At 39.8% G+C, this 27,030-nt stretch overlaps 1 protein-coding gene across 2 annotated transcripts; it reads left to right on the top strand.

The window, feature by feature from the left end:
- The first annotated feature begins 4,418 nt into the window (after positions 1-4,418).
- On the top strand, positions 4,419-25,205 carry Impact (impact RWD domain protein). 2 transcript variants are annotated; one of them, XM_057789352.1, is made up of 11 exons: positions 4,420-4,528; positions 5,131-5,259; positions 6,359-6,411; positions 7,475-7,537; positions 10,800-10,885; positions 15,100-15,213; positions 15,900-15,997; positions 18,203-18,276; positions 20,113-20,203; positions 22,115-22,249; positions 22,775-25,205. In XM_057789352.1, the coding sequence occupies exons 1-11, from the start codon at positions 4,493-4,495 to the stop codon at positions 22,838-22,840; spliced, it is 945 nt and encodes a 314-aa protein (XP_057645335.1). In that variant the 5' UTR covers positions 4,420-4,492; the 3' UTR covers positions 22,841-25,205. The 2 variants fall into 2 exon arrangements, with proteins under 2 accessions (XP_057645336.1, XP_057645335.1); XM_057789353.1 differs by lacking the exon at positions 5,131-5,259 and having other exon boundaries at positions 4,419-4,528.
- Positions 25,206-27,030: the final 1,825 nt, after the last annotated feature.

Below are 27,030 nucleotides of genomic sequence, written 5' to 3'. Positions count from 1 at the left end.
GCTACTTCTCCAGCACCAAGTCTGCCTGTGAACTGCCAAGCGAGCTGCCATGACAATGACAGACTAAACCTCAGAAACTTTTTGATGCCAAGAAGACTTTGTCCTTCTGTGAGCTCAGCTCTTCTTCTTTTTTAAGATGGTATATGATTTTTCTTAAGTAAAAAGCTTCAAGGTACTCCTTCTATCACTGCTAGACTCCAAAGTCCTTCCTGCAGAGACATTCAGCTGTAGCCAGTCATTGTCTTTGTCTGACTAGGTGGTAGTCCTAAGGGCGTTGGCCATGTGCATTCTGGGACTTCTGCATTGTCATCTTAACCACATGGCTATCAATTTATCTTTAAACAGATCATCTTTCCTTTAGTCTAGTCATATCTTGGTTCAACTTCCTGTAAGTGCCTATTGTGTAAAATAATAGAATTTGTTTTTCTGAAAGCACAGGGTTCTTCCAATAGCTGAAATAGACAAATGAAGTGGTTGTAGCTGAAGCTATGAGAGATAAATTAGAGGGGTGGCTAGGAATATACCTTGTGAGTTAAGGTGTTCAAACATGGTCATGTAAGTCAGGCATAGCAAAGGATCTCCAGGTGAGAAAGTCATGATCACGACAACATTTTGGATGATTACACTGGCACAAGTGAGCAGGATTACTTAAAGGAGGTCCAGATGGCAGCAAATGTTAGGAAGGTAGATGAGTCAGCATGAGCCATGCTAGTGACTAAGAGTCATCAGAACTTGTCACCTGGTTGTAGAGGTGAGAAAAAAAACCCATAGGAATATGGTATCCCTCAACTTTCAAGCTTAAACATTGCTTAAGGTTCTTTCTGGCCAAGTATTGAATTGAAGAGGTTAGAAGACTAAGATTGGGAGTGAGCTTCTCCTCACTCCCAGACGCCGTCAAATTATTTATTAAAGAACCCCTACGCCCCTTTCTATGGGAGAGGATCTAATCATTTGAGTAAGTGGGTGTAGAATCAGCGGGCACAAGCCTACAGTTCCTTGCTGTGTCCAGCATTGGTTAGAAAGCCTCCCAAGCGTCTGCTTAGGCTTGTGCTCAAGGTTCACAGTAGCTGATTATTTACAGACTCCCCCAGTACAGTCCTCAGAAGGGGGGTTGTCTGCTACATTTACTACTTTTGTAACTCTTTTCCTTCTCAAAGTGCTGTCTGTGTATTCCAGTTTAGTGGCTTATTTTGGGGTTCTTTGTGTTGGTCACATGCTTAAACAGGTCTGAAAAATGGGGAAGGTTTTGTTTAAATGTTTTGCATTTTCCTGTTCCCTTTGGCACAAAGGATCATTTTTATTTACAATCTGAGTTCAAGAAAAGACTTAAAGATTACACCTGTCAGGAAGTAATTCATATATATATGCCTGAAGAGGGCACCAGATCTCATTGTAGGTGGTTATGAGCCATTATGTGGTTGCTGGGAATTGAACTCAGGACCTCTGGAAGAGTAGCCAGTGCGCAGTGCGCTTAACCTCTGAGTCACCTCTCCAGCCCAACATGCTATATTTTATTTAGAAGGTCAAGACTAATTATTTTTTGCATGTGTGTGGCACACACACACTGAAGATCTAGCTCAACTGCTTTTTGCATACAAGGCAAATGCTCTACCATTGAACTAACACCCCAATTCTCTATGCGTTTCTTTTCAAGTACTTGAGGAGGTAGGGTTCGTGTCAGGATTTCAGTGAGGCCCATCACTATTTGAACTAAAACATTCTAATTTGCATTCATATAACAGTCTGATGAATAAATGATTCTGTGGCTGGTGAAAAACAGTATTTTATGCAATGGCTGTTATAAGACATAGTTATGAAGAGCTCCAGGATAGTTTGGCGTAAAGTGGAAACTGTTTGAATGATAGCTAACCCCACAAATCTTATGCTGATAACAAAACAGGAACTATCTCTGGTCCATTTTTAGAGTTGTCTCAATTTTGTTTCACTATATATAGCTTTGTCTAGCCTAGAACTCAGAATGTAGACCAGGCTAGCCTTAAACTCAGAGATTCCCATCTCTGCCTCCCAAGTGCTAGGAGAAAGGGCCCTAGCACCTACCCTTCAGTTTCTTTCTTTTTTTTTTTTTTTAATTAAAATTTCCACCTGCTCCCCATTTCCCATTTCCCTCCCCTCCTCCCAAATATTGCCCTCCCCCCACTTCCCTCCCCCTATCCCCACTCCTCTTCTCCTCCCCCCACTCCATTCCCCCTCCCTCTCGTTACTGAAGAGCAGTCCAAATTCCCTGCCCTGTGGGAAGACCAAGGTCCTTCTATCTACGTCCAGAAAGGTGAGCATCCAAACAGGCTAAGCTCCCACAAAGCCAGTTCATGTATTAGGATCGAAACCTAGTGCCATTGTCCTTGGCTTCTCATCAGTCTTCATTGACCGCCATGCTCAGAGAGTCCGGAATCAACCCATGCTTATTCAGTCCCAGACCAGCTGGCCTTGGTGGGCTCCCAATAAATCAGTTCCACTGTCACAGTGGGTGGGTGCATCCCTCGTGGTCCTGATTTTTTGCTCATGTTCTCCCTCCTTCTGCTCAATTTGGGATCAACCTACCCCAAGATCCAGTAATACCACTATTGGGAATATACCCAAGAGATGCCACATCAAATGACAAAAGTATCTGTTCAACTATGTTCATAGCAGCATTGTTTGTAATAGCCAAAACCTGGAAACAACCTAGATGCCCTTCAATGGAGGAATGGATGAAGAAAGTGTGGAATATATACATATTAGAGTACTACTCAGCAGTAAAAAACAATGACTTCTCGAATTTTGCGTGCAAATGGATGGAAATAGAAAACACTATCCTGAGTGAGGTATCCCAGACTCAAAAAGAGGAACATGGGATGTACTCACTCATAATCGGTTTCTAGCCATAAAATAAAAGACATTAAGCATATAATGTGTGATCCTATAGAAGCTAAATAAGAAAGTGAACCCAAAGAAAATTATATAGTCATCCGCATGGAGAGGGGGAAGTAGACAAGATTCCAGGGCAAAAACTGGGAACTTGCGGGTGAGGTGGCATGGGGCAAAGGGGAAATGGGATGAGAAATATGAGAAGGGGAGGATGGGAGGAGCTCGGAGGATTGGGATGGTTGGGATATAGGAAGGATGGATACGGGAGCAGCGAAGTATATATCCTATCTAAGGGAGCCATCTTAGGGTTGGCAAGAGACTTGACTCTTGAGGGGTTCGCAGGTGTCCAGGAATATGTCCCCAGCTGGTACCTTGGGCAACTAAGGAGAGGGAACCTGAAATGACCCTATCCTATACTGATGAATATCTTGCATATCACCTTAGAACCTTCATCTGGCGATGGATCGAGGTAGAGACAGAGTCTCAATTTGGAGCAACGGTCTGAGCTCTTAAGGTACCCTTCAGTTTCTTAAAAGAAGTGCTTGGCATTTGGTTTTGCATTCTAATGTGAAGTACAGTAAGAGCTTTATAAACACTGTTTCCCATAGCAACTCTAGGTACTCTAGCAGTGTAAACCCAAGGAAAGTTTAAAGGGGGCTTGAAAACTACAGTACTGATGAGGGAAGAAAGGATACAGGGTTTTGGATACTTGTATGAGAAAAAGAGGAGGCAGGAGACAAAACATTTTGTGAACAGAAGAAACGTCTGGACTGAATGTCAGTGAAAAATAAATTACCCATGCCTAAAATGCAAATTTAGATAGGAATGGCACCAAGCAAGCCATCCTTTGCACAATGAATCAATGATCTAGTTCTACGCTAATTGGGTGTCTCACATGAAAATCATTCTCAGACACAATGTTGTATCACAAGACAACAGTGAAAAAATAAAGCCCCTCACATTTTCCAAAATATATACCCTCTCCAGCTCTAATTCTTTTTGTAAATGTTTGCCATACTGACATACTTTTGAACTTTTTTTTTTTTTTTTTTTTAAACAGAACCGAACGAAAACTCTGCCCTGAAAGGACTATGAGAGTTCAAGCTGGTAAACTTGGGTCCCCAAACTCTCCCACAGGCTCCGATGGTGCTGTGGCTTCTGTGCGCGGTACACAAGACCCCAAGCCCGCGCGACACTTGTGACTCTCTGGGAGAAAGAGCCCAGAAGACGCCTGGCAGAGAGTTCAGGGAGGTAAACTCGGATCCCCAAACTCTCCCGCTGGTTCCCGGTTCCGATGGTGCTGAGGACTCTGTGGGCAGTACACAAGACCCCATGCCCGCGACTCTCTGGGCTAAAGAGCCGCGGAGGCGCCTGGCAGCTGCTTGTGCGAGCAAGCGTCCTCTAGATCACTCACAGGTTACTCAAAAAGAATGCGCATGCCCAAGACAATTGGCTAAGTCCAGCAGCCTAGGGGCCCTGTCCACGCCTGGCTGGGACCCGGAAGCAGATGTTTGAATAGGCGGCGCTGGACTTTCAGTTCCGGTGCACCATAGGTCTGTTCGGTGGCCGCTTCCTGTATTTTTTCTCCGACCTGTGCAGTTGTTGTGTGGTTGCTCCTAGGGACCCCATGGCCGAGGGGGACGTAGGGAGCGACCAGAGGCAGGTGAGGCCCCCCTGGCAGGGAACCGCAGTCCAGGTACAGCTGGTCTTGCCTTTGGGGGCTGTGTGTCCTCTCCCGCGGCCTGTGAGTCCGGGACTCGTTAACCATTATTAGCACGTGACTTAGCTATTCTGCCTCCCATTTTCCAACTTTAGGCCTATTTATTATGTCGTTGATTTTGAGACAGTGTCACTCTGTATAGCTGTGGCTGGCCTGGAGCTCACCATGTCAACCGTGCTGGCCTGGTACTCCGAGAGATCTACCTGCCTCTGCCTCCAGAGTGCTGGGATTAAAGGTGTGCGCACCATACATGACTGTCATTACGTTTTAACCCCGAAATTCTTAAGCGATTTGAGGTAGTTAGCAAAAAAAAAAAAAGCAAAAAATAACCCTACTGAGTCCTGTTCCCAAATTAAAAACGACAACAAATTTAACAAGCTGGTTACAGTCATAGCAATAGTATCGAGAAACCAGACAGCAGAGCATGCTTAGAACATTTGGCCTCATAAGACTCCTTTTATGTTAATTGTTAATGCCGTAAAAGGTAGTGAGAATAGGTTTATCTGTGTATGTTCATTTGTTGACGTTTTAAAATCAACTTTCAGAATGAGGAAATTGAAGCAATGGCAGCCATTTATGGCGAGGAGTGGTGTGTCATTGACGATTCTGCCAAAATATTTTGTATTAGAATCAGCGATAACATAGATGATCCCAAATGGACAGTTTGCTTGCAGGTATTTTTTCTTCTTTATAGCTGTTTTCCAGTCAACAGTATTTAATATATAGCTGATACCATGTGTTTATGATTATTGCAGCATGGATTTCTTTCTGGATTGCCTTTGATGATTATTGTCATGATTATACAAACATAGATATTTAAGTCTCAGGTTAAGGTCAGGTCATGCTTTTTTTTTGTTTGCAATTTTGTCTTTATTTTTCTAATTATTAAATCTGTTAATCTATTTTCAGACTTGAGTTATACTTCCTTTTGTTACTCTAATCAATAACAGAAGGTTTAGATCAGGAAAGGTGGCTAATATTTAAGAGAAAGACTAGGTTATGAAGAAAAGTCATAGAACTATATTTGTCTTGTTATTAGAATTTATTTGTACTTAGACTAAAAGATTAATCGTGACTTTGTATCTTAGCACGTATTCTACAACTGTGATAATTTTATGTAAAGAATCCGAATTGTGGATTTTCCAGTATTTGTTCCACAATATTGATTTTAAAAGACATGTGTTTTTCACAGACTATCTTGAATGGTATTTTATAGGGTTCTTTATTTTTACTTGGATAATGAAAAATAACATCAACATTCATTGGAGTCAGGGTATAGTGCCCCTGTATCTGTTTTTTAGTCATTTCTGTTCTTCTTAAGCTTCTATTGTTTTTGATTTTAAAAATGATTCCTATTTATTTATTTATTTATGTGCATTGGTGTTTTGCTCACATGTCTGTCTGTGTGAAGGTGTCAGATACCCTGGAACTGGAGTTACAGACAGTTGTGAGCTGTCATGTGGGTACTGGGAATTGAACCAGGGTCCTCTGAAAGAGTGGCTGGTGCTCTTAACCACTGAGTCATCTCTCCAGCCCCCTTAAACTTATTCTTAACTTTCATTCTCTTATGGTTTCTCTGCCAAGAATTAGCTTTCAAAAACATAAAGAGCCTCTCTAACAACATATTTTTGTAGAACCATGAATAGTATATAAACCAATTGTTTGTCTTCTGTCTAGACAAATTAGAAACTTGTTCATTGGCTGACATTATAAATGTAGTTGCTTTTCAGCTGCGATCAGTGTAAGCAAATTTGTTCTAAAACTTGCTTGTAGGTGAATTTACCGAGTGAGTACCCAGGTACAGCACCGCCCGTTTATCAGCTGAAGTAAGCTACATTTTTACCTTTATACTTTTATAGAAATATTTTACTCTCGAAGATAGTTTCTACACAGTCATTGTGTTTATACAAAATGGTTTGTTTAAAATGAACATAGACAGTAGAAACATCTAAGTTAGTATAGAGCATTTTACAGAATGATGTAAAACACATTGATATATGGTACTTAGTAAAAAAGAGAGTCTGAGTTCACAGTGGTCAGGAAGCTGCAGGACTGTGTTTAGAGATGGGGAGGAAAGCCTTCCTTGTTGTTCAGCTTCCTAACTCAACTCTTGGATTAACTTCACACTGCCAGCCTTCTTCAAATGATCCAGGGTGCTCCAGGTGGTCGCACCTGCTTTCTCCCTCTGCTGCTGTTGAAGAACCACATTTTAGTCATCCAGGTTTTATTGGCAGGGTCCTGATCTGTTGATGCTGTGTCTTGTGACCTATGTCACCTTTAATGCTATAGTTTAGAAAAGTCATGGGAACAGAGTTGCATAAATTGGCTATGAAAAGTTGTATCTACAAGTGTTATTTTTGTGTGTATTTCAAAAGTATGCTAATAAAACTAATAAAAATAGTTCTGTATTTTTTATCTAATTGCAAATGATAGAGAATGCTCTTAAATATCTTTTCAGAAAAAAGCATTTTTACAATCACACGATAGCTTGCTTACTTGTTGGACTCATTTTTAAGAATTACCTATTAGTTAGTCTAGCTTTTGCAGCTAAAAAAAAAAAAAAAAAACAATGGTAACTCCTGGCACTGTGGCAGACATTCCAAATCTGGAGTGTTAAATTCTTGAGCAGGTTGTGCCACTGATACAAATTTGGGCAGGTTTGTGGTACCCTAGGAACTCAACTTCTGTTTTTTTTGTTTTTTTTTTTAAGTCATTAAAATTCAGTAATTTTAGTGTGGATTTTGCTATGGTTTCTTGAGCAGATTAAATGAATTAAGGTCAATGAAAATGTTTTAATTTTGTATAGGTCTAAAAAACATATTAATGAATATTTCAAATATTTATCTAATTCTTGGATAATTTTTTAATCTGTGTTTTATTCAATCTTAGTGCTCCTTGGTTGAAAGGACAAGAACGTGCAGACTTATCAAACAGCCTTGAGGAGATATATATGTAAGTAAGCGACAGGTAGCTTTTCACAAACACTCTGCTCCTGATTTCTGCTCTGGGCTTTTCTTGACAGATCTGCTCATACTTTTCCTGAATCTTTTGTTAGGCTCTTTTATTAACAAAAACATTCACATTAAGCAAACTGAAAGGTTAATTACATAACTTCACATGTGCATTTGATAGAAAAATATGGTAATATTTAAAGTTGGAAGGTGTAATAATACTTATTTGGCTTCTGAAGGCAAGTTCAGAGATGTGATTCACACACCATAATTATTCACCCTTCTGAGTAAAGGAGTAACCTTTACCTAGAGTGTGAAACCATCCTGCATTGCCAGCCTTTTATTGAGCTTCTGGGTAGGTGACAGCGTGGGCTTCCTTCCCCTTCACTCTACTGTGCTGTCAGACACCACCACAGCCCTTGGAGAGAAAGAACTCCGTTTCCATTTACCCTGGTATTCTAAATCACTTTCTATTGTCACCCCCGGTAAAATTGTTTTCAGTGTTGGGGGAAGAATTATGAGGTAGTAGATTTGATCCCCAGTAACACACACACACGGATGAATGTGTACCTGCATAATATCAGCAGCCTGTTGGGTTATGTTTAGGCTGTTTTGGTCAAGCTTCTGGAATTAGCTTTTTAATAGCATGCTTCCTTGTGTTTATTTTTATACTGATAGAATGAGGATGGTATCATTGTAAGGATTAAGTGATATCCATGTAATATGCTTTATTTTGCGCACAGTATTAGTTTGTTAGCTGTGCACCATTTAAGTGAAACTCTTGTGCTAATTTACAGAGAATAGGTTTATTTCAGGTCACAGTTTTGTAGATTCCTATCTGTTGTTGATCAGCCCTGTTGCTTTGGACCTCTGAAGAAGCAAGTGTGTGGGAAAGCAGAATTTCCTACTATGAGCTAGAGAGCTTAAACAAAGAGGAAGATTGCAGGGGCTTAGTAGACAAGGCTTTCAGCTATGTTCAATTTAATCAGCTTCTGATTCTATAAAGGCTTTCATTACAGCAATGAATGGCAAAAGTTTGAAGACCAGTTTGTTTGTTTTTTTTTTTTTTTTTTAAATAAGTCGCACTAATTCCTAGTGGATAGTTAAAAGATAGAAGTAGATTCTTGTTGCAGGAGGAGACAAATATAGTGTAATTCTTGTAATACAAATATTTCTGTATTTTATTGGTAGACTTTTGGAGGTCTGTGGTAGAGAATGATTTCTGCTTGGCCCAGTGTGCCTCTGCACTGGCTTCTCAGACTGCAGTCTTAATGCCAGTGCATGGGCGCAGCAGCTGTACAGCTCTGCAGACATGCTCTCGCTGTGCCTTCCTGGGGAGCCCTGTGAGGAGGAGACATCTGAAGTGAAGATTGAGTTGTTGTGGGAAATTACTAATTGTACAAATTCTTCCAAGGTATTTTTTTTTCAAATGCTGAATGAGGAGTCTGATGTGGTGACTCTAGTCTGTGAGCCCAGCACAGAAACAGATAGGAAGAGCGTGGATTCCAGGTAGCTTCGACTCCATAGTGAGTAGACATACAGACTAGTTTGGGCTGCACACATTAAGACCTTGTTTTAAAGAATAAAATTTGAATGTGAGTTTATATTTACAAAGGGATGATTTTTAAGTTTCAAAGAGACTAGTGATGTTAATTGTGATAATAAGCATTTTGGCACTTACTGTGTATAGTGGGTATTACTAGGTGATGGTGATGAGGAATTCAGCAGAATAAGAGTGGGAGATAGATCTTTATATAAAGCTGTGATTTTGTACAGAAAATGGTTACCAGCACTAAGAAAGGGCTGACATTATTCTGCTCCCTACTGTAGTCCCAGAACCTCATGCAATGTAGCCTGTATACTGGAGGCTCTAACATAGGGAGGGCTCCCATGCACCAAGGTCATTTAGTCTTGTGTTTAAGCCTTCTAGTTTGAAGATTGACCCAGAACAGACAAACCTTCAGCAGTATGTGCCTGTGGGTTTTATACAAATTCATCCCATAGACTGTTGATGTGTCCTTATCATTAGCTGTTTGATAGGGGAGCAAAATGTAGTTGACTTGAGCTTTGAACCTTGGTTCTATGTTCTTATTTCAGCTCACGCCTTCTTATTTGGCGGACTAGCTAAATGATCTCTGTAAATTTGTTTTCTTGTCTCTATAAGGGGGGAAATCATGGTGCTATCTTTGGAGAGTTCTGAGTATCAGCTGTGTTGTTGTATATAGTGACCTTGGGACTTGGTGTACACTTAATCCATTGGATCTTGCACTGTCTACAGAAGAGAGATGCGAATACCATTTAAAGTTCTCTGTCTTTACAAACCTCCGGTTGCTGTCTGTTCTCGTGACAAATAAAGCTTGCAAAGGGGTGCAGCAAAGACCGATTTAGTGCCAGAAGCTAGGCTCCAGGGAGATGGCTGGGTTGGATGGTCTGGAAAAGGGATTGTTTTGAAAGTTTCCTGTGATGGCTCCTGATGAGGATAATAATTTTGAGGGAAGTGTTGAAGGAAAGCAGTAAGGTGCTGCTATGACATAGTTTGGGTATTTCTTTAAACACACCCCAAAGCTAACAGAGTTAGCATCACTCCCTAAAAACAAGATACTTGGTCTTTATTTTATTGATGTCTTATTTAACTTCAAAGCTCAAAGCCTATTCTTTTTCTCAGTGATTTGAGATGAATTTAATTATTTGAGGCACTCACGTATTTGAAACCAAAATGAATCAATTATGCAATAGACTAGTTTGTCAAAAAACGTGTTATGGATATAAAGCTGCTGAGTTCCATGTGTTTTAGATCTCTTAAACTAAATTCCTGAGAGAATCCCAATATATTCTATATACATACGTCTTGTTGAAGGATTTGTGTGTCAAACAAGTAGATTGAATTGTTCAAAGAGTCGAGTAAAGCTAGTGGTGATTGGATACAAATCCTAAAACCACTCATGGATCGGAACAAATCATGTCTATACCTTTCTCATTTGTGTAGTTCAGATTTAGACACTTCTTTCCTTTCCTTGAATGTTCTCCTTAATTTAGTTTTAAGTAAGGTGTATTAATTTTGGAGCCATTTGGAATCTTTAATGCTGATATACACAATATATCAGCATTATGTTACTCAGACATAAATCTTGGTAAACTTCATGTATTTGGAAAGACATGGTTAGATTTTATTATAATATCTTGGGTTTATAATTGTAAATAAATATTTTGGATTTGAGATATGGTTTTTGAAATAATGAATTTTATCCTTGGATTTTGTTTAGACAGAATATTGGTGAAAGTATTCTTTATCTGTGGGTGGAGAAAATAAGAGATGTTCTGATACAGAAGTCCCAGACGGCAGAGCCAGGTGAGAGTACGAGTGGACTTTGTCTGCTTCTAATTTGGAGTAGTTAAATTTTCATATGGGTGTTATGATTGAAATTACACCTGAAAATCTCTATTCTTCTTCTTCTTCTTCTTCTTCTTCTTCTTCTTCTTCTTCTTCTTCTTCTTCTTCTTCTTCTTCTTCTTCTTCTTCTTCTTCTTCTTCTCCTCCTCCTCCTCCTCCTCCTCCTCCTCCTCCTCCTCCTCCTCCTCCTCCTCCTCCTCCTCCTCCTCCTCCTCCTCCTCTTCTTCTTCTTCTTCCTCCCCCCCTCCCTCCCCCCCCCCTCTGTGTGTATCCCTAGAATGTGCTCTGTAGACCAGGCTGGCCTCGAACTCAAAAATTTGCCTGTCTCTGCCCCTTGTGTGCTGTGATTAAAGGCAAGTGACACTATGTCCTGCAAAGTTTATGAATTCTCTATCACAAGAAGTTCCTCTTGAGAGTTCACTTACTCATGTAGTTATAGCAGCTTCTTTCTCTAAAGTGTCTCTGTAGATTATACTTTTAGAATGTAAAATTTTGTGGAGAAAGAACTTGAATCTAAAGTACATTCTTCTTGAATCATTAAGGTATTATGATCTTAGTAGAATTCCTCAAAATTTGGACATATAAATTAGATATTAGTCTTAAACAAATCTAGTATTCATCAGAAAATAACTCTGAGAAGTATTTTTGACTAATATTAGGATATAGAATTTAATTTTAAAGTAGGCTTTCAAATGAGATATAATTCACACACCATAATTGTTCACCCTTCTGAGTAAAGGAGTAACCTTTACCTAGAGTGTGAAACCATCCTGCATTGCCAGCCTTTTATTGAGCTTCTGGGTAGGTGACAGCGTGGGCTTCCTTCCCCTTCACTCTACTGTGCTGTCAGACACCACCACAGCCTTTGGAGAGAAAGAACTCCGTTTCCATTTACCCTGGTATTCTAAATCACTTTCTATTGTCACCCCCGGTAAAATTGTTTTCAGTGTTGGGGGAAGAATTAGGAAAGAGCCCTGTGACATATTTAGAATTTCAAAATGAGGGTTGTTGGCAGAGAACCATTTGTGTTGTATGTTAAAGTTGATGGCAGTGTATGTGTTTCCAGATGACTTGGTTTTTTTTTTTTTTGCCATTTTTCTATAGAAGCAAATATTTTTTACTGCTTTGTTAAAAATCAGAGAGGAGTGGAGAGAGTGGCGTAAAGACACCGATCTCTGTAACATTGTTAAAGTGTTTTCTTTGACTTTGAATCCATGTTCTGATCTCACAGCACTCAGAGCATGAATGACAAAGAGTAAGTCTCTAACAGTCGTCAAACCCCGCGATTTCGCCAGTTTGTCTTTGAGAGTTGGGCTAGCTGGAGAGTGGAGCGTGTCACTCGTTCAGAACCCTGAGCTCCAGCAAGCTACACTCCTGCAGCAATGACATGCCCTCCGCAGCTGTGGCTCTTCAGATTCTGAAGCTGTTTAGTGTTGGAAAGTCCTTTAAAACTTTATTTTAAAGTTTCATTTGAGTCTTTTTCTTTAAAATGTTTTTGAACTGGGAATGTAGCTTAGTGGTCAAATATATACCTAGCAAATCCTGTACCCATTTTTTTCTATTCTAATTTTTTGTAAAAGTAAAAAAACAGCAAACATAAAACCGTGTTAAAGAACTATATTAGGGTAAGAGTTAGTGACCTGGGCATAGCTTGAGAACTGTCTTCTCCAGGCAGCTAGCTACTTGTCAAGTAGTTAGTCATTTTATTTCAGTATATTTTTGTTTTTTTCTACAATAAAATCTTTAATTTTTTTTTTTTTTTTTTTTTTTGGTTTTTCGAGACAGGGTTTCTCTGTAGCTTTGGTTCCTGTCCTGGAACTAGCTCTTGTAGACCAGGCTGGCCTCGAATTCCCAGAGATCCGCCTGCCTCTGCCTCCCGAGTGCTGGGATTAAAGGCGTGCCCCACCACCGCCCGGTAAAATCTTTAAATTTTTAAGTATATCACACAACTTTTTAAATTTTTAAAAGAAATCAGAGCTTATTTTAAACTTACGGAACGTGATAGAAGTAGTAACATGGTTCTTCACGTCCTTACCCGACCCTTTACCATCTTGTGTAACAACGGAACAGTTACCAGGGAGCAGGACTTCAACCACATTAAAGAGCTTACCCAGGCTTCACGAGTTTTACCACTGACATCTTTTCGTTTGCTATAGGACCTTGTCCAGGATTCTGCACTCCATTTGTTTATTAGTTTGGTCTCTTCTATTCTGTAATCCGCTCCTTGATCTTTCCTTAACTTTTTCTTTCTTTCTTTCTTTCTTTCTTTCTTTCTTTCTTTCTTTCTTTCTTTCTTTCTTTCTTTCTTTCTTTCTTTCTTTCTTTCTTTCTTTCTTTCTTTCTTTCTTTCTTTCTTTCTTTCCTGTTTTGAGACAGGAATTTTTAATATCTATGGAGCCAGTCCTGGAACTCACACTGTTGACCAGGCTGGCCTCGAACTCACAGAGATCCACCTGCCTTTGCTTCCTGAGTGCTAGGATTAAAGGCATATGCCACCACCCCCTGGACTTTCTAAACAAATGTCTGAGCATATGTCCATATGTGTGTATGTGTGTGTGTGTGTGCGCGCATGTGTGCACAGGTGCATGTTTGTGCGCACATGGAGCCAGAGGACAGTGTTGGATGTTATCTGCAGAAATGGCATTCTGCCTCCTGAAATAGACTCTCATTGGCTTGGAGCACCCCAATTGGGTTAGGCTGGCTACTCAGTGAGCCTCACGGGTCTTCCTGCTTCTGCCTCTGCATCAGTGGGAAGGACTCTAGGGACAGAATTCAGGTCCTCTTGCTTGTGTGGTAAGCACTTTAATGACTGAGTCCCTCTCCGGTCCCTTTTGTTAACTTATATAGCCTTGACACTTCTGAATTTTCTGACCACTTATTTTATGGAATGCTGATGGTTTGGTCTTGTCAGCTTGTGACTGGAGTGAGCTGTTTCTGGTGAGAGCACCTAGAAATGATACTGTATCTTTTACATGCAGCACACTGAGAAGTTTCTGACTTCAGTTTGCTTACTAAGTGCTTTACAGCACATGACACCACACCAGGAAGTTCATGAGATCAGTTTGTCTCCTGACTACTAATGTTTACCTTGATCCTTTGCTTAAAGTGGTATCCACCAATTGTCGTCACCATAAAGTTAGTATGTTGGGCTTCTCCAGAAAAGCAAACCCCATACTTGTATGCATATAGAGCTTTATTTTGAGGGATTGGCTTGTACAGGTATGAGGATGGCAAGTTTGGAATTAGCGAGGAGCAGCACAGTGTAATTTAATGTTGCAGTTTATGTCCAAAGGTAGTCTGCTGGGAGAGTATCCTATGGAGGTCAGCCTTTTCCCTTAGCGTGGATGAGGCTCCATTGTGATGGGAAAAAGAGCTGGTGGCTGTAAATGTCGATCCCATCCAGAACATGACCTCATAGAAACATCAGTAATAGTGTTTGTTCAAAGATATCCACATTAGGGCCTTGCTAAGTTAACATGTAAAATTAATCATGGTAGTTAATTTCTTTCCTTTTGTGTGGGGAGAGGTGGATTTATTCATTTAATTTACTTATTTATTGGTGGGAAAAATAGGGCTTTGCTATGTTGCCCAGTACCCAGGTTGGCCTCAAATTCCCAAGCTCACATAATATCCTTGCTTCCTTCTTCTAAGACTATAGTTTTGGGGGAATGTTCCCTAAGGCCCCGCTGAGGTGCTTCCTTTTCTTCTTTCTGTACTGGGGATTGAAGCAGGGGTGTGCCATGCAGGGAGTACCCTGCCCCTGAGCTACTCTCCTTCCCTTCCTGTCCTTTCTTGAAAGCACACAAGTCTTAGTACCCATCAGTAGTCTTATCAAAAATCACTCTGATTTTTATCTCATGGCTAAAAAGACCCTCATATCCTTCATTTATTTATTTCTTAGAATTCTGTTGTAAGAAAAATCATGTTTTCTTCTGTTGAAGAATGGTGTATAGAGGTCAGGATCCAATTTTTGCTTCTTTTCTTTTTTTAGACAGGTCTCACTATATAGCCCTGGCTGACCTGGAACTTGTTATGTAGACCAGGCTGGCCTGGATCTAACCAAGATCCGCCTGCCTCTGTCTGACTTCCAAGTGCTAGGATTTCAATGATTTTGGTAGGTGTAATTTCTTTTTAGTTTCATGGATCAATCATAATGTCTCATATTCATGTAGGCCCAGATGTAAAGAAAAAAACTGAAGAGGAAGATGTTGAATGTGAAAATGTAGAGTATCAGCGAGAAAATGCAGTTCAAACATTAGACTTCAACATCAGTGAACATGCACCAGGTACGCTGTTTCTAACTAGTTCTTCTGGAGGAGATACTTCTAGAGAGACCTAGAAACGGGAAAGGTTAATGTGTGAGGGAGTGCTTGCTTGTTTTCTCGTAGACGTTGAAATGTGTTCCCTTCCCTTTTGGTTAGCAGCAGCCAAGACAGTTAGGGTCTTTACCATAGTTCATTTATAGTGATTCTTAAACTTGTTGAAAAGGTAGAACAGCTGAAAATCATTGCACTTTTGTGGGATACTGTCTGGATATAGTATTTTTGTGTTAAATTCCATTATGTGACATAGGAGCAGTTCTATTAGAAAACATATTACAGCCACACAATATAAAGCCAGTCAGGGATTTCCCAGTCCAAGAGGTTGGTCTACATGGAGAAACAAGTTGTGGTGTAAACATTTGTCTATCTTTGGTCTGAGGAGCCCTCCACTCTCTTAGAAACTAGATGCTGTCTCAGTTTGGTACAGCAGTCCAGTATTTGAGTCCTGGATTTGTAGCAATGACAGTGAAAATCATTTATTTTTCTCTTACATACAATACATTTATGAACATTTTACTAAAAGTTTAATTTTGGTAGGTGATTATTCATGCTGCTTTTGCTTAGCTTTTCCATATAATATTCTTTACATCCCAGTTCTTTTCCTTTATAGCTTATTTTTTAAAAGGTAAATTAATTCTTTGACTTTATAGAAATAGAAGAATTGCCTCCAGTTGATCATGGCGTTCCTATTACAGACCGAAGGAGCACTTTTCAGGCACATGTGGCCCCCGTAGTCTGTCCTAAGCAGGTGCGTGACTGTGTCCTACCCGCCTTCCTCTTCCACCAGTGTGGTCCTAGTAATGGTTTTACATTGACACCTTTCTTCTCACTCTTACGACTTCACATAAGAAAAATATCATTTACTTGTTTTTCCACTCCCAGATTTCTGTGACCATGAGAGATTTGCTTGTTTTTGCTTTTAAAATTGTATTTAAATTTTGCTTTTTTGCTGAGGATTAAACTAGGTCATTTCTATTCTAGATAAGCATTTTACCACTGAGCACCAACGTTAGAGCTGTATTTAAATTCTGATTAGATCTTATTCTTTATGAAAATCCTTTCTTAATCTTTAAGAAAAACTTGTGTTACTATAGAAATTCATGATGCTTACTAGCTGGTCAAAAAGAATTATTTGTTCTACTGAATATGTGAAGCTAAGTCTTTTTTACTGTTGCCTGATGAGGGAGAGCATTTGGGCCCATATGCCAAGTCCAGTCTTCCACATGTCTTCTTGGTGTTAGTCGACTTTATTCCTACCAAAGGATGTAAATGACAACTCATTCTTCAAAACCTCTGTCTGTAGGTCCTTGTCTCTCTTCTTCTTTTTAGCAGGGCCTGTCTTTATGATCTAGCAGAAATTTAACTGTTCTGATGGGCAAGGCAGTTCCAATTTTACATAAACCGCAAACAACAGGAAAAAATGCAGTCCATTGCTCACCCTCCAGGGGTAGCTCCTTCCTTTGGACTCTGTTTCTACTCTGGCCTCCACCCCTTTTCTTTTCTTTGCAGACCCAGAACCTCACATCTCTATGCCAGTGCCCTATTCCCCCAGCCCTCTAAGCACCTCTGAAGCATTGACTCTTAGGAATAGAGTTCTTTTTACAAGAACTTTACTCTCAGTGTCTGGGAGGGGACATTTCTTCTGCCTAGATGTGTGCTCAGGAGGACTGCTTTTCCACTCAGCTGACTGATGATCTCTTGTCCCTGGCTTTGCTCATATTCCTCAGGTTCCTTCTCACACACTCTAATGAATTTGCCATCCTGGACCCTCTTCTCGTCACAGACCTTTAGACTGTGAGCTGAGATTGTCTTTAAGACGGTTGCCTACCCTACTGTATTGATCCCGAGCCTGCGACTTGAAAGTGGTAACTGATGACAGCAAGTGCACAGTGTATGTTAGACTTGGCCTCTCTGAGTTCATCTCAAGTGGTTTTCAGGATTTCTCATGAGTTTGTGGCAATCTGACTGCATCTCACTCTCTTTTCCACCCAGCCTCCTTTTCACAGAATCTTTGCTGATTTCCATTGCAAGGGAAAAATCTAAACTCTAGCCATTTGTTTAATTCCTAATGTACCATTAATGGTGCTTCTCGCCTCTTCTTCAGATTCTTTTTTTTTTTAAATTTTTATTTTTCGAGGCAGGGTTTCTCTGTAGCTTTGGTGCCTGTCCCGGAACTAGCTCTTGTAGACCAGGCTGGCCTCGAACTCCCAGAGATCCGCCTGCCTCTGTCTTCTTCAGATTCTTAAGGAGCTGCATGCAGCATTTCCTCAGCCTCTCTTCTTACTCCTTTCAGGGTTGACAGGAAATCCAGATACCAGTTAATGCTGAGTCTTGGGTAGACATTCATAGCACATACTCACTCATGTTCATTAATTTTACATTTATGTGGAAATATATCTCTTGTTGATTTGGAAATTTTGTTTTGCATTTTTTAATTGTTATTTAGTTATTTATCCAATCCTCCTATTCCTTGCATTTGTCCTCTGAGTGAATTTCTTCCTTATGCTCCTTCTCCTTTGCATTTTGATGCAGAAGGACTGTCACTTCCAAGGGCTGGCTCAGGACTCCTCTGTGAAGCATGCTTGATTCCTAGAGAAAGTTGTGATTTTTATCACATTGGGAGCATGCTGTACTGTACACCTATCATAAGCGTGGGCACACTGAGGAAATTTCAGAGCTAGCTTCTGGAAATGCTTGCGTTTACATGAAAAGTTCTCTACCTGAGGAACACATTCTCATATATTGTGCCTTAGACACACAGACTAAAACATCTGTTGGTTATTAGTGCTCAGGAAGTGTCTGCCCTATTAGATCACTTCAGAACTCAGTGGACCCTTTAAGGAACTGTTTTGGTATAAGGTTTATATGAAATCACTTTTAATTCTAATTTTCTAGCATTTAGAGAGCAAATAAAAGTCATATTTGTTTATATCACTGCTTTTTTTTTTAAAAGGTGAAAATGGTTCTTGCCAAGTTGTATGAAAACAAGAAAATAGCCAGTGCCACCCACAATATCTATGCCTATAGGTAAGTGGCTGTCAGTCTTTAGACTATGCAATTCATACACAGTTCTCGGGAAATTATGCATGATTTTGAAATGTAGCTGTTTTTTATTATACTAGTAGACCTGTGAAATATTTACACACTGCAGGAAGAGAGACAGAAGGAGGGCACGGCTTCTGCTAACTGCCTTTGCTAGTGTTTGGTGTGTGTTGTCTTTTCTGTGAGATGCCAACTCTTTTCAGTACTATAACTTGTGTCCTCTATTTTTAATTTGATAAAAATATTTTCTATATTTACTTGATTAAAAACTGTTTCAATGTCTTTGGGTTCTACACCTCAATTTATTTTGCTGTTTCTTTTTCATTGTACTTTATCTGATTTTCACTATTGTGAAGCAAGTCTGGCAGACATGTTTTGAACATGAATTAGATTATTTCTGCAGAGTAGCTCTGTCACTTCTCCTTTGTGTGCGCATGTGTGGGGAGACATGCTTTTCTGAGTGGAGGCCAGAGATCACTGCTGGGTGTTGTCCTCCATTGCTCTCTGCCTCACTAGTTTGGCTAGACTAACTGGCCAGTACATCCTCACCCCCTGGCCTTTGTGCCTCAGTGCAGGGCTACAGGGACACATTGCCCCCCAGACCTTTCCGTGGGTGCTGGGGTTGCAGACTTAGGGCCTCATGCTTGTAATGAGCTGGTAAGGTGCTTGCCTTCCAGCTCCTCATCTTTTTAAAAAATGAAGTGCAGATATAATTAAAAGGAAGAAAATGATTTTATAGTAGAATTATCAAAAAGTATGAATACTTCTGAAACTTGATATATATTTCAAATTTTCCCAAAGGTTATTTTTAAATCCATTTATACTCCTATAAATAATGAGTTGAGAGCTTTTGGGGTTTTGAGTGCAAGTGTTGCTGATTTGCGAAGACATAAAGAACATTTGAAAATATACCAAATAATAAGAGTTAAAGATGTAGTTTAGCCCTAAAGTAAAACAGAATATAGATATATGGAGTTAGTATAAATTTAAAGTTCAGTTGAATGTTTATAAAGTCTAGGTTAGCCAGACTTTAAATTCAAAAGATTCAGTTTGCATAAGAGAGTTTTTCCTATTAGTTGCTTCACATCTTAAAAAAAAAAAAAAAAAAAAAAAAGATTTACATGCATATGAATGTGTGTCCCCTGAACAGTATCTAGATAGAAATTTAATGTAGTTCTTTTTGTTTGCTTACTTGCTTGCTTATTTATTTTTTTGTTTGTTTGCTTGGGTAGGGTCTCATATAGCCCAGGCTGACCTCCAACTTGCTTTATTGGGTGTTAAACTGGTCCCACTTCTACCCTCTAAGTGTTGGGGTCACAGTCACTTACTGCTATTTCCAGCAATATATTAAAACTTGATAGCTGGATGAAATGAGAGGAAGAAAATGAAGCATTCACGTATGCTGGCTTCATCTCCATTTTTTCATTCTGTCGTGGGCTCTTTGAAGACAGGAGTGTGCTTCCTATTTCTTGCATATCCCTTTGCAGATCCTGTTGTATAATGCCTTGATGTAGTATATTTTCTGTGGCCGGCTTTCTGTCACGGCTCTGCATTAACTCACAGCTTTCAGGAAATTGCAGGTGTAAATTCCCACAAAAACAGCACTTTAGTAAAAAGGGGAAACCGCGGGGTCCTAGTGTCCCCATCGTGAAGATGAGCTTATGTGCCCAGCCAGCCACAAGAATGCCTCAGACAGAGTTCAAGAAGGATTTTAAGATAAATATGTTAATTTCTGAGGTGGTCATATCGAGGACTAACATTTGTATGACATATTTATTATACTTTGATGGTTCCAAGTATAGCCCTCTCTGTATATTTTAGGATATACTGTGAGGACAAGCAGACCTTCTTACAGGACTGCGAGGATGATGGAGAAACAGCTGCTGGGGGCCGTCTTCTTCATCTCATGGAGGTCAGTGTAGAGCTCAACTCTGAATGTGCACTTACAGACCTTAGAGTCTTCCAACAGACCAGAGCTCCACTTAGGAAGAATGATGTGTGGTACTGGTCATAAACATTGATTGAGGAGCAGTCTTCACCACTGGATTGAGTCAGAGTGCCAACAGTTAATACCAAGTGTATTCTAGGAAAAAATACAAGATTGTCTGCATCTGTGGGAAACTGCTCCTTGTTTCCTTGCAGTGGCTTCCCTGCGTCTCTTCTCTTCTGTCTTTGTGAAACTTCCTGTTAGTCGGTTACTAAAACATGGGGTAGATGAAGGATGTTTCATTGTTAAAAATTAAATTGCTGTTCTCTTTTTATTGACTGAGCCATTTTTTTGGCTGTCTTCCAAAGGTTGTTTGTTTTGTTTTGTTTTTAGTTTTTGTAAACAGGGCTTCTCTGTGTAGGTCTGGCTGTCCTGGAACTCACTCTGTAGACCAGGCTGGCCTTGAACTTACAATGATCCACCTGCATGCTGGGATTAAAGGTGTGTGCCACCACTGCCTGGCACAAAGTTTGTGTATTTTTAACAATCTTGCATTTAATTTTCTTAAGCAATATTTTCTTCCTTATTAAAATAGCTTCTCCTTTCTAAAAAAAATATTTTATGAGGCTGGGCGGTGGTGGCGCACGCCTTTAATCCCAGCACTCGGGAGGCAGAGGCAGGTGGATCTCTGTGAGTTCGAGACCAGCCTGGTCTACAAGAGCTAGTTCCAGGACAGGCTCCAAAACCACAGAGAAACCCTGTCTCGAAAAACCAAAAAAAAAAAAAAAAAATTTATGTATATGGATGTTTGTATGCATTATGTCTGTGTACCATGTGCATGCAGTACCTACAGAGGCCAGAAGATGACATTGGCTCCCCTGGAACTGGAGTTTCAGATGATTGAACTGTTATGTGGGTGCTGGGAATTGAACCTGTGTCCTTGCAAGAACAGCAAGTGCTCTTAATGACTGACCTATCTCTCCAGCTCCTGTGTTAACTTTTTTCCTGGTTTTCATAGGATTCTTGTTCAGTTTTTACAGAGAAAGTAGCTTTTAAATTTTGTCTGTATGCATTCATCTAAGTTCCTTTATTGAACTGTTTTAGCCTTAAGTTTTTCCAGGTCCCTTTTAGTTTGTGTATCTCATCATTTCTCTTCCATCCTGCTGTTTCCTTCACGCATCTGGTGATCGCAGAGTGTACATTAGCTTGAAGAGTGGATTCTTTTTCCTCAGTAGTCACTGCGCTCTCTTTTATTCCTGTATGTGGAGTTTGCTTTCTAATGAGGCCTTTCTCTTGAGCAGGAGCTTTGTTGTGTATCAGATGTGAACATTGGTGGCTTCATTTCAAAGGCCACACTTGTCACGTGTCACAGGTCCTCTTCTATTTGGTAGTTGGTTCAGGTTTTTGTTTGTTTTTGCTTATGTTTCTGGTAAAAACAAAACAAAACAAAAACAAACCATAGCTTTCTGGGTAACAGTCAATAAAATGGAAGTCCTGCCTTCATGGTTTTCCCTCTGACTGATGTTTCTAAAGTTAACAGTTTGAGATTATAGAACACTGTATTGCCCTACCAAATTTCCTTTGTCCTAACTTTTCATCCCAGAGTTGTTAGAAACTACTAAGTGCATGCTGCTTTATATATCAGGTATTTCATTCTTTTGTTTGTTTGTTTTTTGTTTTTTTCGAAACAAGGTTTCTCTGTGCAACAGTCCTGTCTGTCCTGGAACTCACTTTATAATCAGGCTCGCCTCAGACTCAGTGAGCTCCGCCTGGCCTGCCTCTGCCTCCCATGTTCTGGGAGTAAAGGCGTGCACCACCACCTGGTGGTTATTTCATTCTTTCAACTCACATGTGTACATATCTATTTATGTGTCATTATGCTTCTGAAAACAACAGATTTTGAACGTGAAGAATGTCATGGTGGTGGTGTCCCGTTGGTATGGAGGAATTCTGCTAGGACCCGATCGTTTCAAACACATCAACAACTGTGCCAGGAATATACTGGTAGAGAAGAACTTCACAAGTTCACCTGTAAGTGGCTGTTGGTGCTGTGGTTAGAGCTTGCTGTCAGTGTGAACGACAAAAGGAAAATTAAGGATGGGTGAAAATATTAACATTGTATTGGTAAAGCTATTGAACTAGGAAGCTGAAGACCTAGACTTTAGTCAGAATATGGGAGAATCTAATTTTATATGTCTGGTCTGTAGAGTTTGTAGTAGAAAAAGCTGAAAGCCCTTTAAATACTATCTGAGGTCCAGAGAGCTGTGAGCTCTCACACTGAGAGTAGATGTAAAGTCCCCAAATCCTGTGTTGGTTTCAGAGTATGTGCTTCCCTGACATGTATGTAGATGTGTTCTTTATATGTTGAGTTTGTTTTGCTTATACATTACATATATTCATAACTATTTAGACTTGGGAGAATGGCGATAGATGGAAATATTATAGTGGACTATAAGCCAAAGTGTCTTCAGGCACAATCCTGGTGCCTTTAAAAGTACTTAGGATTTACCATTTAGACCAGCTACATGGTGCTGCATTGACTGCTTTCTTTTCCAGGAGGAGTCTTCTAAGAGTTTGGGAAAGAAGAAAGTAAAGAAAGACAAGAAGAGGAGTGAGCATTAATACTTGAAACTGTATAAAAGGTTAATTTTCGAGTCATATGTACACATTCCACAGTGGTTAATGAACACGCAAAGCTGACACGCTGGATAGCTCGAGTCAGCCACCATCGTGGACAGCAGCATACTACGTTTCCTTCTTTGGTTCTATCATTTGCCGGAAATAGAGAATTTAGGATCTATTCCCGTGTGTGTCAGGCTTGTGCAGAAGAACTGACACAAGCTTAATTACCATTCCCTATAACTCGGAGGTGTACCCGAGCTGACTGTCCATTTCAGTTTGTCAGGTGCCTTCGTTTAGCGGGGAGACATGACTTCAAATGACCATTAATGCCTGGTTTCTTGTGGTAGAAATTCCCATACTGTTGCGTAAACATGCTTTAGCGCTCCCTGTAGCTTATTAGAGTGGGAGCTTGTTGAAGACTGACATCTTGGAGAGTCTTTTCCTTGTGATTTCACAAGCTTGTCACGTTTCATTTTGTAGTGTTCATCATGGAGTAATAGATTAAGTAAAAATCCAGAAGTATTCATTTGTGATTATGTGCCAAGTGTTTATCATGAGTGACAGATGAAGTGACATCCAGAAGTATTCACCTGTGATTATGTGCCAAGTGTTATTCCTCAGTATTGTTGCAAATTGGTCGCAACAGTTTGTAAAATTTTAAAAAGTGATTTTTTTAGTTTCTGCCTTTTGTTATAATTTCTGTAGTGGAGCATAGTGAACCAAGGCTCTGGGGCTCTTGCATTCCGCAAGTGTGTTGATGACCTATTACAGTGTTGCTGGACAACCTGGAAGCCCCTTCTGTGTGCTCTTCCCTGTGCTGTGCCCGACGTAGGGATGCTGAGAGAATAAGGTAGAGGTGGCAGAATGCCACTGATGCGGGCTGAGAACTGGACTAGTTTGATGCACACTTGCTCGACTCTTTTAGTTCTGTGGTTTTTGCTGAGAGGTGGAGGGACAGATGTTTTCATTAGAAAAAAAGTTTTTGTCTACAAATTCTTGGCAAATCTCCCTTTTGAAAAGTGTTTTATTTCTTTAATTTTTTTCACTTGCATGTTACTTGTAAGGAAAAAGACTGGGAGTTTCCCTTTGAGATGTAGGTAAGTGGTGCGCTGTTATCTTTCAGACATGATGCCAACAATTACTAAGTTGATCAAGTGATTACAGGCTTGTTTGACTTCACTCCCAAGAATGGGATAAGAAGTTAGGAAGCAGCTTTGGGATGGTACTGGAACGTGGAGCGTGTCAGGTTGGGCAGATGTTTTTCTTTACCCTTCAACCCTGAAAGATCCACACCCTCACTTGGTATTTTAAATAGGAATCCAGGACCCAGCTGTACACTAGAGTGGGTTCTGAGACAGAAGTCTTATTTTCAACATTATTTCATGTTGTAAGTTATCGAGAATTATAGGATGACCTATATGTGTGTATTTGGAGCACTTAACCTCTGTTTCCATGAAATGCTGAGTATATCCTATGTATTAACTTACGGAAGTTAAACATTATTTGCTAAAGATAATTTCACAGTCTTGACATTTCAGACATGTGGAAAGCGATAAAAGCACTAAGATTTATGCTGCAGGCTGAAGGAGTAATTTTTCCAGCATTCTGGTTTTGAGTTTCTTCCCTGGTGTTTTGTCTAAAATGCATTAGTGTTTACAGAAGACAAAACATTTTTTATATCTCTGACCTCATTTTCCTTCACTTAAAAAATGTTGTTTTCTTAATTTTGTAAGATTACTAACAGTGTTTTGTGGGTTGAGCTCCTTAGCCTTCTTCTCTTCAGATGGGAGCAGATATCCCAAATTCCTCAGTTCTAACCCCTGAAAATACATGGTTCACACTTACCATCAATACAAAATAATGATAACATATTTTTCTCTATTAAAATAGAGAAAAATCATTTGTAGAGAATTTTCTAGTTCTCCAAATAATACCTTTTTATAGCCAGGCATCTACTGTGGTGTTCTCTATATTATTTTAGTTAAAATGGTCTTCCCATGCCAATATAAAGGTAGCATCTACTTTGATGGGCATAGATAGCATTAGCTGCATAAGGAGGTATTTGTGTGCCTCGATACAGGCTGCTGAGAGGAAATTAGTTAAAACCAATCACAGAACAGATGAAGCAGATACTGTGTGCAGGGCAGGTTCAGTGTATTGGGAAAGCTTTAACCACATCCAGTTCACTAAAGAGATAACCATAAATGGTGTATTTAGTTCTTATTTTTTTCTTATGCATGGTTTTGTATATATGGTTATTTTTATTTCCATAAAAATGGTATTAAGGTCTATATACTGTTTTTTATCCTATACATTTCATATAGAAGTATATTGTTAACATTTTCCCATATCAATAAATATTATTCTATGGCTTAACTTTTTATGATTGCATTGTATTCTGTCTTCGGGTACTTTGTAATATACAAACTCATCCCCCAGTTGTTTTCAGCAAGGTTTTTTTTTTTTTTTTTTTTTTTTTTTTAGATTTTTAGCTCTTAGAAGCAAATGTGAAGTATTGTTTCATTGCATGAAACATGGGATTCTTCATGACGGACTTATATATTCTCACAGTACTTTGTAGAGTAGCCCCATCCTTATCCTCATCATTATTAGAAAATGCTTAGAGTATCAGTTAAAAAAAAAAGTGGGAAAATAAGCGGTGTGGTTAATAAAATTCCCAATGTCCATAAAAAAGTGCCATTATAGAAGCCCTTTGTACCGTAACTCAGTCTTGCCTAGTAACAGCATCATATAAAGTCCTGAGTTTCTTTTCCAGCCTAGGAAAATGCATTTTAGACACAGCTCCTTTGTTAGATACATGTTTCCAATTTCCTTGAATATAGAACTGCCTTTCTCCTCTTAGCAGTGCCTGTCAGCAGAGACCTGAATCATCTCCATCCCACTTTTTGGGTGATGCTGGGCATAGAACCCAGGGCTTTGTAAGTGTTAGGCAAGCCCCGGACCACCTCATATATCCTCAGTCATTTCCTCTTTTTGCACAACTTTTTTTGGGGGGTGGGGGTGGTGTCATATTTAAAAACTACTTAACCTCAAGGCCATACTTTCTTTAAGAAGGTTTTTATTTGTGTATGTGTATGCTAGAACTCCGTGTTTGAGACGATGTGAGCTCATCAGTTGTGCTGGCTTGCTGGTCAGTGAACTCCTCTTTCTGACCTCCCACCCCTAACACTAATGTTTTCCATGGTGCTGGAGATCCGAACTCAGTCTTCATGCTTGTGTGGCAAGGACTTTACTGACCAAGCTGTATCCCCAGTCGCTAAAGAGTTTCTTCCGTTCTCTTTCCAAGTTACAGTCTCATGGTTTGATCCTCATTCCTAGTTGTTGGAGAAGATAGGAAATCAAAGCTCTTTTTTCCCTTTCTTGATGCATTTTGTTGGCGAATTTTCACCTACTGAACACTGTTATGTAGCACTTGGATGGAACTAAAGGGACTTGTGCTTCCCATACCCTGGCTCTTCCTATGGGTAACCACTTCCCTTTTTCTCACACTGGAGAGGAATTTGGGCTGATTTGAGCTAGATATTCATGGAATAGCCCAGAGCCTCTCAGTTTTGACTCTTCATTCCATTGTTGGATCAAGAGACTCATCTAGGTAATTTTGTGTAGCAGTGTTTCTTCTCGCTGCATACTATTCTATTGAAAGAGCATGGCGGTTTATTCTGTTTATAAATATTTGAGTTTCTAGGTTGAAGCTATCATAGTTAGTGCTGCTAGGAACATTGCTTACCTGTGGCTTTTAGTGAATGTATGTAGACATTTCCAAAACATTTTAATTACACTTTTACTTCTGTGTGTGTGTGTGTGTGTGTGTGTGTGTGTTTGTGTGCATGCACATGTGTAGAGGTCAGGAGTTGATGCCTTCTTTTGACTCTGTGGGTCCTGGGGATTGAACTCAGGTCATCAGACTTAACCGCAGGTGCTTGTATCCAGTAGTTATCTCCCCGGCCTCTTATGTAGGCATTTCTCCTGGACATTTGCTAGGCATGGATTTGCTAGGTTATAGGACATGTCCATGTAGAGCTCTGACATACAGTGCCCCACGCTATGCTGGCTCTTAGGTCACTGCTGTTTCTGTCAGTTGTTCTCATTTTCTTCCAATTTCATAATATTAGTGAGATGTCAGCTGATTCCCCAGATTCTAAAAATATAAGCCAGCTCTAGCATGTTGA

The sequence above is a fragment of the Chionomys nivalis genome, chromosome 14 (assembly GCF_950005125.1).
Source record: "Chionomys nivalis chromosome 14, mChiNiv1.1, whole genome shotgun sequence".
NCBI lineage: Eukaryota > Metazoa > Chordata > Mammalia > Rodentia > Cricetidae > Chionomys > Chionomys nivalis.
The sequence above is the reverse complement of the archived record's forward strand: the minus strand, read 5'-3'. Positions and strand labels throughout refer to the sequence as shown.

Excerpts from the sequence above, each read along its gene's own strand:
- Impact (XM_057789352.1), top strand. The coding sequence starts at position 4,493 with ATGGCCGAGGGGGACGTAGGGAGCGACCAGAGGCAG. Across the intron at positions 6,412-7,474 it reads CCGCCCGTTTATCAGCTGAA|TGCTCCTTGGTTGAAAGGAC; the intron begins GTAAGCTACATT and ends ATTCAATCTTAG. Across the intron at positions 22,250-22,774 it reads AGAACTTCACAAGTTCACCT|GAGGAGTCTTCTAAGAGTTT; the intron begins GTAAGTGGCTGT and ends TTTCTTTTCCAG.